General features: G+C 41.6%; 1 protein-coding gene across 1 annotated transcript; it reads right to left on the bottom strand.

Annotated features, from left to right (window-relative positions):
- Nucleotides 1-866: 866 nt before the first annotated feature.
- Nucleotides 867-3,044, bottom strand: LOC136521028 (12-oxophytodienoate reductase 1-like). Its single transcript, XM_066514748.1, has 2 exons — nt 2,625-3,044; nt 867-1,844 (listed from the first exon to the last, which is right to left on the bottom strand). The coding sequence occupies exons 1-2, from the start codon at nt 2,971-2,973 to the stop codon at nt 1,042-1,044; spliced, it is 1,152 nt and encodes a 383-aa protein (XP_066370845.1). The 5' UTR covers nt 2,974-3,044; the 3' UTR covers nt 867-1,041.
- Nucleotides 3,045-12,765: the final 9,721 nt, after the last annotated feature.

Raw genomic sequence — 12,765 nt, 5'->3', positions numbered from 1 at the left:
TTTATTTTGCCCCCACCCTTTTAAACCATTTTTCCATGTTCCTGAATGATTAGTTTCTGAAATGAAAAAATACCGATGAAACCTAAAGAGAATGTTATTCCCATAGCTGTTCTCAAAATTTAAATTGCTCGTGGACATAGCTCGCGAAAAAGAATAAGTAGTTTTGTATAACTTAGCACGCTTAACTTATTCCTCGAAGTTATGTTGTTAACTCAGTTAGTGTAAGTTATGCGCGTACACTTAAAAAAAAACAAAAAGAAAACGTGGGCGTGCGTAAGAGCGCGAAAAGGAAATTGCTGCGCGCATGTAGTAGCGCGCGAAAAGAGAATGAGATGCGCGTGCCCCTCTGCCTGAAAAGTGAAGGAGACCATCCATAAAAGGAAGCAGGTGGGAATAATTATTTTTCTAAAAAGAAAAGTCTGGAAGTTGTCGGAGAATCGTCCGCTGATTAAATTATAGTGAGCGTTCGCCAATTAGTGGCATCGAACAATCTCGCAGAGTTCTTGAAGAAATTGAAACCAAGAGGGGGCAGTGGATTCTCGTTCCTTCAAAACATACAACCGCAAAAACCTTTCCACTAGAAAGGAATTCATAAATCCGGCATTCCAAACACTGCTTCAGTGTTTAAACTACTGAAAATCTAGTTTTGACTGAATATGACTCAACGAGGATTCAATGAATTGTTGCATAAGGATTTAGACTATTATAATTTGCACAAGAAGACTAAAGAAATGCTGGGTAAGCTCACAAAAAGCTATAAGCTCACACGGTACAGTGAAATGCAACACGAGAATTGCATTGTACTGTGCCAAAGAAGGGAATTTGAAAGGTACACGTGACAACGATTCTCTAGAAACAGTAGATACTTCTTCCAATAATTTTAGCTAGTACATTTATTTCTCCTTATATGAGTACAGAATGATACAACATGAGGTAATGACTCTGCCAGAATCTCAATAAAGAAGGTTGGAAATAATGATGAACTCATACTTGATGAACCATCCACATTATTAGTTGTGATCAGATTGATTGTCTATATGATTAAGGTTGAATGCTTGACTCATCATTATTGCTACCGTCTTCGAGGAAAGGGTAATCCGTGTAGCCAACAACGGGATCTTGCGTGTAGAAAGTAGAACGGTCGTACTTGTTCAGTGGCGCATTCAACTCAAACCTCTTAGGCAGGTCCGGGTTAGCCAAGAAGAGCCTTCCATATGCAACAAGGTTAGCATAGTCTTCTGCCACTACCTTGTTGCCTTCCTCCCGGTCATACCCGCCGGCGGCGATAAATGTGCCGTTAAACGCCTTCTGGAACGGCAAGAGCCTATGAGGAATCTGCCTACGGCCGTCGACAATTGCCATTCGAGGTTCCACCATGTGGCAGTAGAGGAAACCCTCGTGCTTGTTGAGTTGCTGGATCATGTAGTGGCCAAGCGCCACGGGATCGGAATCCACACAATCGAAGTAGTCAGCAAAGGGTGATAGCCTGATGCCCACGCGGTACGCGCCCACCTCGCGGACAATGGCGTCTATGACCTCCACGGCGAAGCGGCACCGGTTCTCCAGGCTGCCGCCGTACTCATCTGCGCGGTCATTACAGCTATCCTTCATGAACTGCTCGAGGATGAATCCGTGCGCGCCGTGGATCTCAACACCATCGAAACCGGCTTCAATTGTGTTCCGTGCGGCTCGCCTGAAATCATCAACGATCCCAGGGATCTCCTCAGTCCGCAACCGGCGCGGCTTTGAATACACCATTTGGGGCTCGGCGCTCGGGGAAATTTGGTCCGGGGAAATTTGCTTGTCCGTGCTCGAGATAGGCGCCTGCCCGTCCGGCTGAAACTCTGCCAATTGCATCAAAGGAAAATCAGGTGCTGTTTAGTTTCCAGAATTTTGCAAAAATTTTCAAGATTTCCCGTCACATTGAATCTTTGGACGCATACATGAAGCATTAAATATAAATAAAAAATAAAACTAATTACACAGTTTAGACGAAATTCACGAGACGAATCTTTTAAGCCTAATTAGACTATGATTGGATATTAATTGCCAAATAATAACGAAAGTGTTACCGTACCATTTCACCAAAAAATTTGCCAACTAAACAAGGCCTCAGTAACCAACTAGACAACCAACTCCTCATCAAACAAAGAAATGCTGGTTAAGCTCACAAAAAGCTATGAGCTCACGCGGTAAGCTCACGAGGTACAGTGAAATGCTACATGAGGATTCCATTATATAGTCTGCCAAAGAAGGGAATTACGAAAGGTACAGGTGACAAAAAATCTCCTTGGACAAGTCTCCAAATCAGACGATCTAGAAAATAGTAGATTCTTTTTTCTATAATTTCAACAAGTACATTTATTTCACCTGGCATTAGTACATAATGAAACAACATGACGAAGCCACAATGTCAATAAAGAGTGGTGGAAATAATGATGGCTCCATTTGCTTCGCTGAAAAAATAAGTCGAAATATTGTTCCGACTTATTTGTTGCGATAGAAAAATACTATTCTAGCTGAAAAAACAAGCTAAAAAGTATGAATTATAAGACAAGCGAATAGGACCGTAGTATAATCGGAGCTGACAAAGATATATACGTTTGTGCTAGATGGGAACATACCATTGGTGGAGACCCTGCCGACATGCCAAATCTGACAGAAGAAGATGCCACCCTTACGATGGACGGCGTCGACGATGGGTTTCCACGCCTCGACCTGCTCCTGCGTCCAGATGCCGGGAGCCTCCGGGTACCCCTGCGCGGTGGCCGACACCCCCGTAGCCTCCGCGATGAGCATGCCGCCCTTGGTGGCGCGCTGCGAGTAGTACATGGCGGCGTGCGGCTGCGGCACGTTGCCGTAGGAGCGGCACCTCGTCAACGGCGCGAGCACCACCCGGTGGGAGAGCTGGAATTGGCCCATCTTGTATGGCGTCATCAGCGGGATCACCTCCTTCGCTGCTTGCTGCACCATCTTGCCTCCCTGTTCGGTGGTCGCCGGCGTTCTCTCTTTGCTTCTGCTCTGCTTCTTCTGCGTCTCCTGGCAGCGGTGTCGCTGTACATTTATACGTGTCGAAGTGGGCGTCTCCTAACCTGTTGCGTGCCCCAATGCAACCCGTTGCGTCACCCTTTCCGTCATCCACTGGCGTTCAGGTCTGTGGCAGCAGCAGCGGACACGCACACGCCCTTGAGCGCTTGTTTAGTTCCACCTTAATATTTCAAAAAGTGCTACAGTACCTGTCATATCGAATGTTTACGGCCTATGCATGGAGCATTAAATATAGACGAAAAAAATTAATTGCACAGTTTGGTGGGAAATTACGAGACGAACGTTTTGAGCCTAATTAATCCATGTTTGAATACTATTTGTTAAATAAAAACAAACATGCTACAGTAATCTCAAATTCTAACTTCCTTGAGCTAAACGCAGCCTCAGCCCCAAATTCTCATTTCTCACGCAGGTTCGTCGTATCCGGTCGTGTTTCGGCTGCACAATAACCGACGCGAAGTTCAGCCCCGGTTTAGTTCGGGAAATTTGGATTTTGGGGTTACTGTAGCATCTTCGTTTTTATTTGGTAAATAGTATTCAAACATGGACTAATTAGGCTCAAAACGTTCGTCTCGCAATTTTCCCACCAAATTGTGCAATTAGTTTTTCTTTTTGTCTACATTTAATGCTCCATGCACGGCCGTAAACATTCGATGTGATAGGTACTGTAGCAATTTTTTGAAAATTGAGGTGTAACTAAACAAGGGCTCACAGTGTGGGCTGTTTGACTTGTCGTGCAACTACGTCATCTGCAATAAGAGATGACGTGACTAGGACGTGTGACATTTTACACGTAGGATATTCGCCGATCGTTCCTACGCGTATTTTTTTTAGTTCGACCAACCACTAACATGTAAGGGGGTGTTTGGTCGTCTCTCCTAAAATTTAGTCGCTGTTCTATCGGATGTTTAGACACATGCATGAAGTATTAAATATAGACTAATTACGAAACTAATTACATAGTTTGCGACTAATTTACGAGATGAATCTTTTGAGCCTAATTAGTTTATGATTTGACAATGTTTTGCTACAGTAAACATGTGCTAATGATGGATTAATTAGGCTTAAAAAATTCGTCTCGTGGAGTACTGACGGATTATGTAATTTATTTTTTTATTAGTATCTGAATATCCCATACAATATCCTCCCGACACACCTCCTAAATTTAGTAGCCGGATCCAAACACCCCCTAAGTAGAATAGCACACTTAGGACACCCGTACAAGTAGTTACTACCTCTCTAAGCCAACATCTTTAATAGTATTAACTTTTAGCATATAGCATATAATATGGATAGCTCTACAAGACACTCTCACATAATCTTGACATGAGCTAGCTTTTCTCTATCTCTTATTAAAATATGAAGAAAATGTTTAGAGCTAGCTCATGAGTCAATTGTTGGAGCTGCCCTTATTACATTCACATAAACATACTGGTAGATTCATTCTCCAAATTAGTTGAAAGGTACCGAACACCCATATAAAGATACAGTATTTAATCTTGAGAAAAGTGTTCTCTCATGTAACTGTAAACCGAATCATTCCTTTGCTTTGTTAGAGGGAGAGGAAGCTTCGTTTTTATGACATTTTGGATCTACACACTAATTAGCATATTGCTGAACGACTTTGATTCCATCTATATCGGTCGTAATTGGATATGTCTTTTTCGTTGCATTTGTCTCGATCATCCTCTAGGAGCACATAATTAATTTAGAACCAAGACAAATATTCAAAAGCATTTAAAAGAAGTTTGATATATTCTGCATGTTCAAGATCATGATCCACAAAAAATAATTTGCCATCAGCTTATTGTAAGATTGGTAGACCTCATCTACTAAATGCGGAACCACTCCCACCCACAAGCTGGTAATATTCTCTTTTGCTCCAGCAATTCAAATTGCCAATAGATTAGCAATTAGGTTGTATAAAATTGAAAAAAAAGTGGATCACCATGCCTAAGACATTTTGTGTGTGGGAAAGAAGTCTCCAACATCACCATGCATTTATCTTGACACCCACACACCATTTACAAATATTAATAATGGAGGAACTAGAATTGCCAACATATCAACAATTTAGTTGAATAAAATTGGGATGGTGGGGTGGTCCTAGCTCTGACCCGCCAAAGGTTCCAGGTAGTTATGGGTGACTACAATGAAAGAAGCACGCTCTGCACCTACTGATCAAGACAGCAAGGCAGAGAATTTTACACCAGTGCTTACCTCCCCACGATGGCGATAACTACTACTAACACCAACAACTCTACACGGTCACCATGCATGCTGTTAGATCTTAATTGGCCTTGCTCTAATTTTATTCGACTAAAGTCAATGAATCCTAAGACCTAGATTAAATGTTATGTATGATCAAGTACGCAATGAAAGAGAACAACTACTTCAGCTACTTCAATACAAGTACATCTGCTTCCAAGTGGCCGTTCGCGGGACTGAATTGTGTGCCTCGGTCTGCATCGACGGTGGTTCACAACATCTCAGCAAGCTCACTATGTCACCTAGTGGGCTACAACTCCAATGATTTCTTTCTTATTTATATGATCAGTATGATGTCAATGGGTAGATCACACATGTATATACTTCACAAACTTTTTGCTAATTTTTTGAATTAATTATGCCCGAATTTTCCTAAACATCTAATGATCCAAAAACCCTATAATAGGTACTTTTTGGTTACTAGTTTTGATGTTGCTTCGAAGCCAAATGTATTTGATGATATGAATTACAAATGGTGGTGTGCTAATATGGTCTTGTGGTTGACAACTATGAACATCTTTTATATTGCATAAGGAAAGGCCAAACAGTTTACTCCTAAACAAGAGCAAGTTTTCAAGGTTGCCGAAAACCTATTTCAAGATGTCATAATAAATGTTTTAGGTGAAAACATTGTGGACATCTACATGTTGTCTTTTGCCAAAGAAATGTGGGAAGTGATTGAGACAAAATTTGGCGTTGCTGACCTTAATGGTTCTCTTGATGTTGAAGAGAAGGCTAGGACAAAGACATTCACAGGAGAAGAGTTGAGTCTTTGTCTTGTCTGAAATAAGCACCTAAGCAATGGCATGAGAAGTTTGACAAAACTTTGACATATGCTACTTTTTGTTGTGAATGAGGCTGGCAGATGCGTGTACTATTTCTATGGTAGGGGTGAAGGTGTGGTCTTGTTTTTGTATGTCGGCGATGTACTGATCTTTGGAATCATCCTTAATTTGATTAAAGAGGTGAAGGACTTCTTGTTCAATAATTTTGTGCTCTCTCCTTGCTCCCAATGTATAGGACACTCCTATTCCTGGCAATTCAGTCCACGATGAAGGAGAACATCTACTTTAGTAGTACATGTACGACTACTTTCTTATGGTTGTTCGCAGGACTGTATTGCATACCTCGTCTTGCATCGACTGTGGTCTATGATATCAATAAGCTCCCTATGTCGCCTAGTGGGAACGAAGTCACGGCCTTGGTCCTGTCTTAGGGTATATTGCTAACACTCCAATTGTTTTATTTCTTTTTATATGATCAATATAACGCCAACGGTTAGATCACACGTGCACATGCTTGTCAAAAAAATTTTACTAAGTTTTTGGATTAAATTATACTCAAATTTGCCTAAATATCTACACATGCTACACCGAGGAACTTCAACAACCCTAGGGCACTTTTCAAGTTGTGAATTAAGTGTTTGGGGTGTTCATATGTTAGGCGAGTCAAGACTCTAAGGGTTAACATGGATCAATAGATTTTTATGGTATACTACATGTCACAATAGATGGCAACAACTCCATAAAAGAAGCAATGAATGAAACAGACATGATATAATCAACGGGGACAATGCACTTGCTGATATCTTTGTGGGCCACAAGGATCATGGGAACTTCATAAAGATTGAACTTCTAAAAATTGTAGAGAATGAACTTCTGAAAACTACTATTACTAGATATGTTGTTAATTAAAAATTGTTTCTTATACTTATAATACTAAAAAGCAAAAAAAAGTCAGGCTTCATCTTGAAAAACAAGCGACATGTATGTCATTCGCCCAATTTAGGTTACCTCACTAGAAAACCTAATTATTCCACAGTTTAGATGTTCCTAGGATTAGTCACAAAGGAAATTAGAATGCTAGATGCCAACAAAATGTTGGCAATCTTTTACTCAAAACTCAAGAACGCAATTTCAAGTATGCCAGCAAAACCTTAGATCCCCAAGTTTACGGAGTAGAGGAATAGAAAAAATACAAGAATAGAAAAGGAATAGGTGTGTATAACAAGGGAACCTAAACCACTACAATTTTGGAAGATTTGGTGTTTGAGCCAAAGGAATATGAGCACTGTTGACGGTCACTAACATGAATTATAAGCCATCAACATAACTTGCATATATACTTAATTCCATCACCAAACATAGGTATAGGGGTCTAAACTAATAAATTCCATGAGTTTTGGTGAATCTGTGTTTTCAGTAGGGTTTATCTAGAAAACCGCCAATGGGGACCTATTCGTCAAAGGAACTCGCGTAATTCCACAGCAAAACCGACGTGGGAAGACTCTAGAAGACTCTAGAAGGCTCTCCACTGAAGCGGAGCCCGAGACACTAATATGTGGGATCGGCCAGCCCCACACATAGGCTGCACGGCCCCTGGGGTCCACCAGTTAGCCCCTCATTACTAAGTCAGTTCTCCACCGCCTCCTAGGTTGCATCTACGCCGTCCTTTAAGTCGATTTGATCCAAGGGCTCACGATGGACGCTCCGGCCTATATAAACAACCCTATACCCCATGTAGGTTTCGTGATGCCTAAGAGGGGGGTGAATTAGGCAACTTAAAATTCTAACTCTAAACTATGGCCTCTTTTTCTAACCTTAGCAAAACCTATGCAAAAGATAAAACTATCTAAATGTGCAACTACGGTTTTGCTAGTGTGTTGCTATCTCTACCGCAAAAGGAGTAATACAATCAATGTAAATGTGGAAGCTAAAGAGCAAGGTAGAGATATATAAACTATCGTCGATGACTCTGGTATTTTTACCGATGTATCGAGAAGCGCGCAAGCTTCCCCCTAGTCCTCGCTGGAGCCCCTCGCAAGGACCAAGCTCCTGGTCGGGTAACTCCGTGGATAGCCTTGGGCCTTCCCCACACGCAAGTGGGTCTCCGACGTGCCTTCCGGCAAGCCTCTCCCGGATGGTCCCCGCCGTCTTCACTATCAAGCTTCCGGTCAAAACGCCGCGGGCCTTGTTCCCTCCGGTACACGGTGGCGGCCACACCACAAACGCGGTTGGTGTGATCTCGCAAGACTATAAGCCCCTCCAATGTACAACAATGGTGCGTGCAAGCACCGAGTGGTAAGTGTAACAGAACCGCCCAATTTATACAAGATCAAGTACGGCTGTCCCCATTTAGCACGTTGACGCGCACATACTTTCACTTATATAAACCCGGTAGTCCGCCGAGTGTCACGAAGGACCTCGGTAAATCAACATCACAACCAAGATCGCGTAATTAAGCAAATACACATCACATACGTAGAGTTGCAGCGAAAATAATATTATAAATGGGTTCACAAATAATAGTACAAGTTTGGGTTTCAAAACCGATTAGTGAAAACAACATAGCTTTCAAATGATTACATTAATATAAGTTCCAAATACATTGCTAGCATAAGTGACATCCTCAGACAAAAGCATATAGATGAGAAGTAAATATAGAATCACCAAGCCCACCGGCGGTTAGCCACCATCTTCAACAGGCCGAGAACTTCTCCTGCAACATGGTGGGATAAACTCTGAGTACTCGAATGTACTCAGCTAGACTTACCCATCATAAACCAGAAATAAAGTGACACCAAGGAGTATGCAAGGCTTTATAGGTGGAGCTAGCTTGACAACATTTTGCATAAAAACCAAGAGTTGAGCTATACCTTTTACAATTCAGTAACCAAGTTAATTATAGCTATTCATCTCTATATTAGCAACTAACCTGTGCCAAACATGTGGGATATCATTTAGTAACAGGCAATAGTAACCATAGCCAGTATAATATTATAACATCACCATCATCATTATAACCATCAAGTTCAATTAAGTTATTCTACGTTGCCGCTGCTCAGTTAAGTTTTCACTATCTGGGAGAGACGGCGATTCGAATCGATTCCTATCCAGCTGGAGGGGTATTCCTAACACAAACCCAGGTCTACCAGCCATGGTATGCCTTAGGTCACCTTTGGTACAACTCAGGAATCGCGGTTTCGAGCCCTCAGGGAGTCCACTCTGCCAGGTGGTCAATCTCACCTTGGACTTATGCTAATGGCTCCTCACACATCCTTACTACCGCCAGGGTGCGCACTTTCACTTCCCATACTTCCGGCCTAAGTTGAGCTACTCGGCTTCGTCGTCGGAACGAGTTATCCGACCAACTAAGTGATAGGCATGCGTTCAACATGACATGAGGACGTACAGCGAATCGGCCCTTAAATGACACAGACGGGGATAGATCCACACCCAAGACCTCCATGCCTTGTTGCTTCTCTATCGACATCCCGCCCGGTCTCCATTTATTATTAACACATGGTTATTTCCACGATAGCAAATATAGCCAACCGTGCTTTGGTATCCACCTATATCTTGCAGGTGACAGGAAATCACCCGACTTCTACCGGTCTAAGTATCGCTAAGCATATATTCGATCCTAGACCTACATAGGGCTCAAGGTATATTTCTGGACAAGGTAGTTCTATGCATCAAGTGGTTCCAATCAACTCTTAGAACCTAAGGCGTGAAACATAAAAGAACTCAAGTGCTATTTATAAAAACATAGGAGGCTTAGAATGCTCCGGGGCTTTCCTGGGATCCAACACTAGGTTAGTGTTTGTTAGACGACACTTGCTTGGTGGGCATCTCCCATCCTAGCACTTGTCCAGTCCTTCCATCTTCGGGATAGGTCCACCATACACCGTCTTTGGGTTCGGCTCCAACATCACGCCCTTCACGTGGTTCATCTAGCGTACCTAGATGAGATGCAAGATGCAAGTGCATGAATATGAAGAATGGTAATATGAGATGCATCGCATAATAGCATTCAAGGTAAACATAAGATCATGCATGGCATAGGCACCTAGAGTTATTTAACTAAAATCACACAACCTATTATAGAGGGATAGCAAGCATATTAGGCATGGTACACAAGTGAACTTAAGTTCAGATATTGCACACATGCACCGATCAAAAACTAAACAACATGTTTAGCCCAAAACAAGAGCAGCTAAAACAATCACCTAACACATGTATCGAATTCTGGACAGCAGCACAACAATCACTTATTTTAACCATAACTAGAGATCCAGACATCCAAAGAAGGTGATCCTAGACTTTCTGGAAAGCTAATGAAATTGCCTACAACATTGTTATTATCACAAAAAGCTTATTCCAAAGCTAACTAGGTCAAACATGCCAATGTTTTAGACCTGCACAGAACTAGGATAGAAAAGTAGTAGTAGTTTCAAAACGGCAGAACTGGAGTTACCGACATTAAACAAGTATGAAACTTAACTTTATAGAAAGCTTATTAAATTATCTAAAACATGTTTATTATTATCACAAGGTGATTCCACAATTAACAAGGTCAATCAAGCACAATTGAGCACCTCTGTCCAGACTTGGACAGATTCTGCTATGCAACTTAGCAAGCTTATAACTGGAGCTCTACAACATCAAAAGAGGTGATCTTTAACAATTTGGAAAGACCATGAAAGTAACTACACTTCTTCTATTATGTCCAAGACATGATTCAAAGCGTAGCTAAGTCAAACAACACAATCATTCAGATCTGTACATAGAGCATGCAAAATCTGACCACGAACTTACAAAATCTATAGCTCCTAAATTATCAAGCCTATGGTCATGAAAATTTATCACAACATATGTTATGAAATTATCTACAACTTTGGTATTCATTACAACCACAGCAAACATCATTTACACCACGAAAATAATTGCACAACCAAGACTGCATATGCAGCCCAAACAGCAGTGGTACAGAAAACTAATAGGAACTTCAGAGAAGCATAACTGGAGTTCTAGACCTCCAACAATCATGAATCATAACTTTTTGAAAATATTATGAAGTTGCCTACAACTTTCTTATAATCATCTTAAGATGATTTTACAGTTAACAAATCCAATGAATGCATCTCTGTCCAAAACATGGATAAAATCTGACATGCCAATTTGAACAGCTATAAATAGAGTTCTACAAGTCCAACAAATGTGGTTCTAAACTTTTTTGAAATCTTAACAAATTATAAACAACTTTGTTATAAATACCTAGAGCTAATTCCACTATTAAAAAGGCCCCATAGTACCAACAAGGCAACCCTGTCTGGGTTTGGGCAGAAACCGCCATAGAGATTTAAGCAACTACAACTAAAGATCTACTTAACCAAAAATCATGATATTTAACTTTTTGGAAAGGTTAGGAAAAGTACTACAATTCATGTATTGTCATCAAGTCATGATTCATAACTTAACTGTTCCAATAAATTCAAACTTGCAGCCCTATTCAGAATAGGAGCAAAGCAACACAGTGAATTTGTTATTTTTATAACTCTTAAACCATCAAACCTAAACTCCTGAAATTTTTACCAGACATCAACCATCACCTTATTAGCCTTCCATAAAAATTTCACATTTATTTGAGCACAACAACTGCAGTTATGAAAAAGACAAGACACAACTATTATTAAAAACCTAACTGCATAAATCTATTTTTACAGCAAAATATTTAAACAAAAACATGCCACATTATAGATCTACTGCATATATAATTTCACAAATATTCCAAAAAGTCCTCATTTACTATTTTATGATTTTTCTACTAATTACTACGAAGTTTCAAAGTTGATCATTCAAATCTGTAAAAACCAGAGAAAAGGGGTGTAGATCTTGCATCTGGGTCCCTACAGAAAACACAAATTAAATGATAGTGAACCGGCCCTTCTCAGCACTATTCAAATGAGTCATGGCTTTGCAGAAAGATCCTTCCCTTTCTTCAAATTTCCTCGAGAAGTCCCTAGCGTTCTCTTCTTCACAGAATGAAGCAGATCATGGCTTGGGCCGGTCGGGCTCAGCCAGCGAGAGCCGGCAGCGACGGGGAGCGAATGGTGGGGCTTGACCGCAGCTAAACAATCGTGAGAAGAACGCTCCTCTAGAGCAGAGCATCGGTAACAGCAGGGGAAGGAGATCACCATTGTAGTGCCGGAGTTGAACAAATGACAGGAGAACAGAAACATCAAGGACTTGGAGATCTCATTTAGGCCATCTACTAGGAAGAAGCGAATGAGGGCAGTGTAGTGGAAGCCGCATCAGGCGAATGGGAGAGGGTGAGTGCACCATGGCCATGGGAGCACCACCGGTGGCCATGGCCATAGCGGCAACTCCGAGCGAGCTCAGAGCGAGAGAGACCGAGAGAGATAGAGAATGAAAGAGAGGGAGCGAGAGGAGGGTGTCGGTCTCAGCATTCATGCACAAGAGGGGCATGGTGGCAAGCGAGGGCAGCACAGAGGAGCCATGCGGCGTCGCTCTCCTACCTGTGGTCGACCACGGTGCCATTGCTTTCACAGACCTGAAGGGAGTAACAATAGTACCGCAAACATACCACTGACACCCACTTTTCATCCCTCCATATCTCCTAAACCAGTTAGTTTTGGCACAATCCGTA

The sequence above is a fragment of the Miscanthus floridulus genome, chromosome 18 (assembly GCF_019320115.1).
Source record: "Miscanthus floridulus cultivar M001 chromosome 18, ASM1932011v1, whole genome shotgun sequence".
Classification (NCBI taxonomy): domain Eukaryota; kingdom Viridiplantae; phylum Streptophyta; class Magnoliopsida; order Poales; family Poaceae; genus Miscanthus; species Miscanthus floridulus.
The sequence above is the reverse complement of the archived record's forward strand: the minus strand, read 5'-3'. Positions and strand labels throughout refer to the sequence as shown.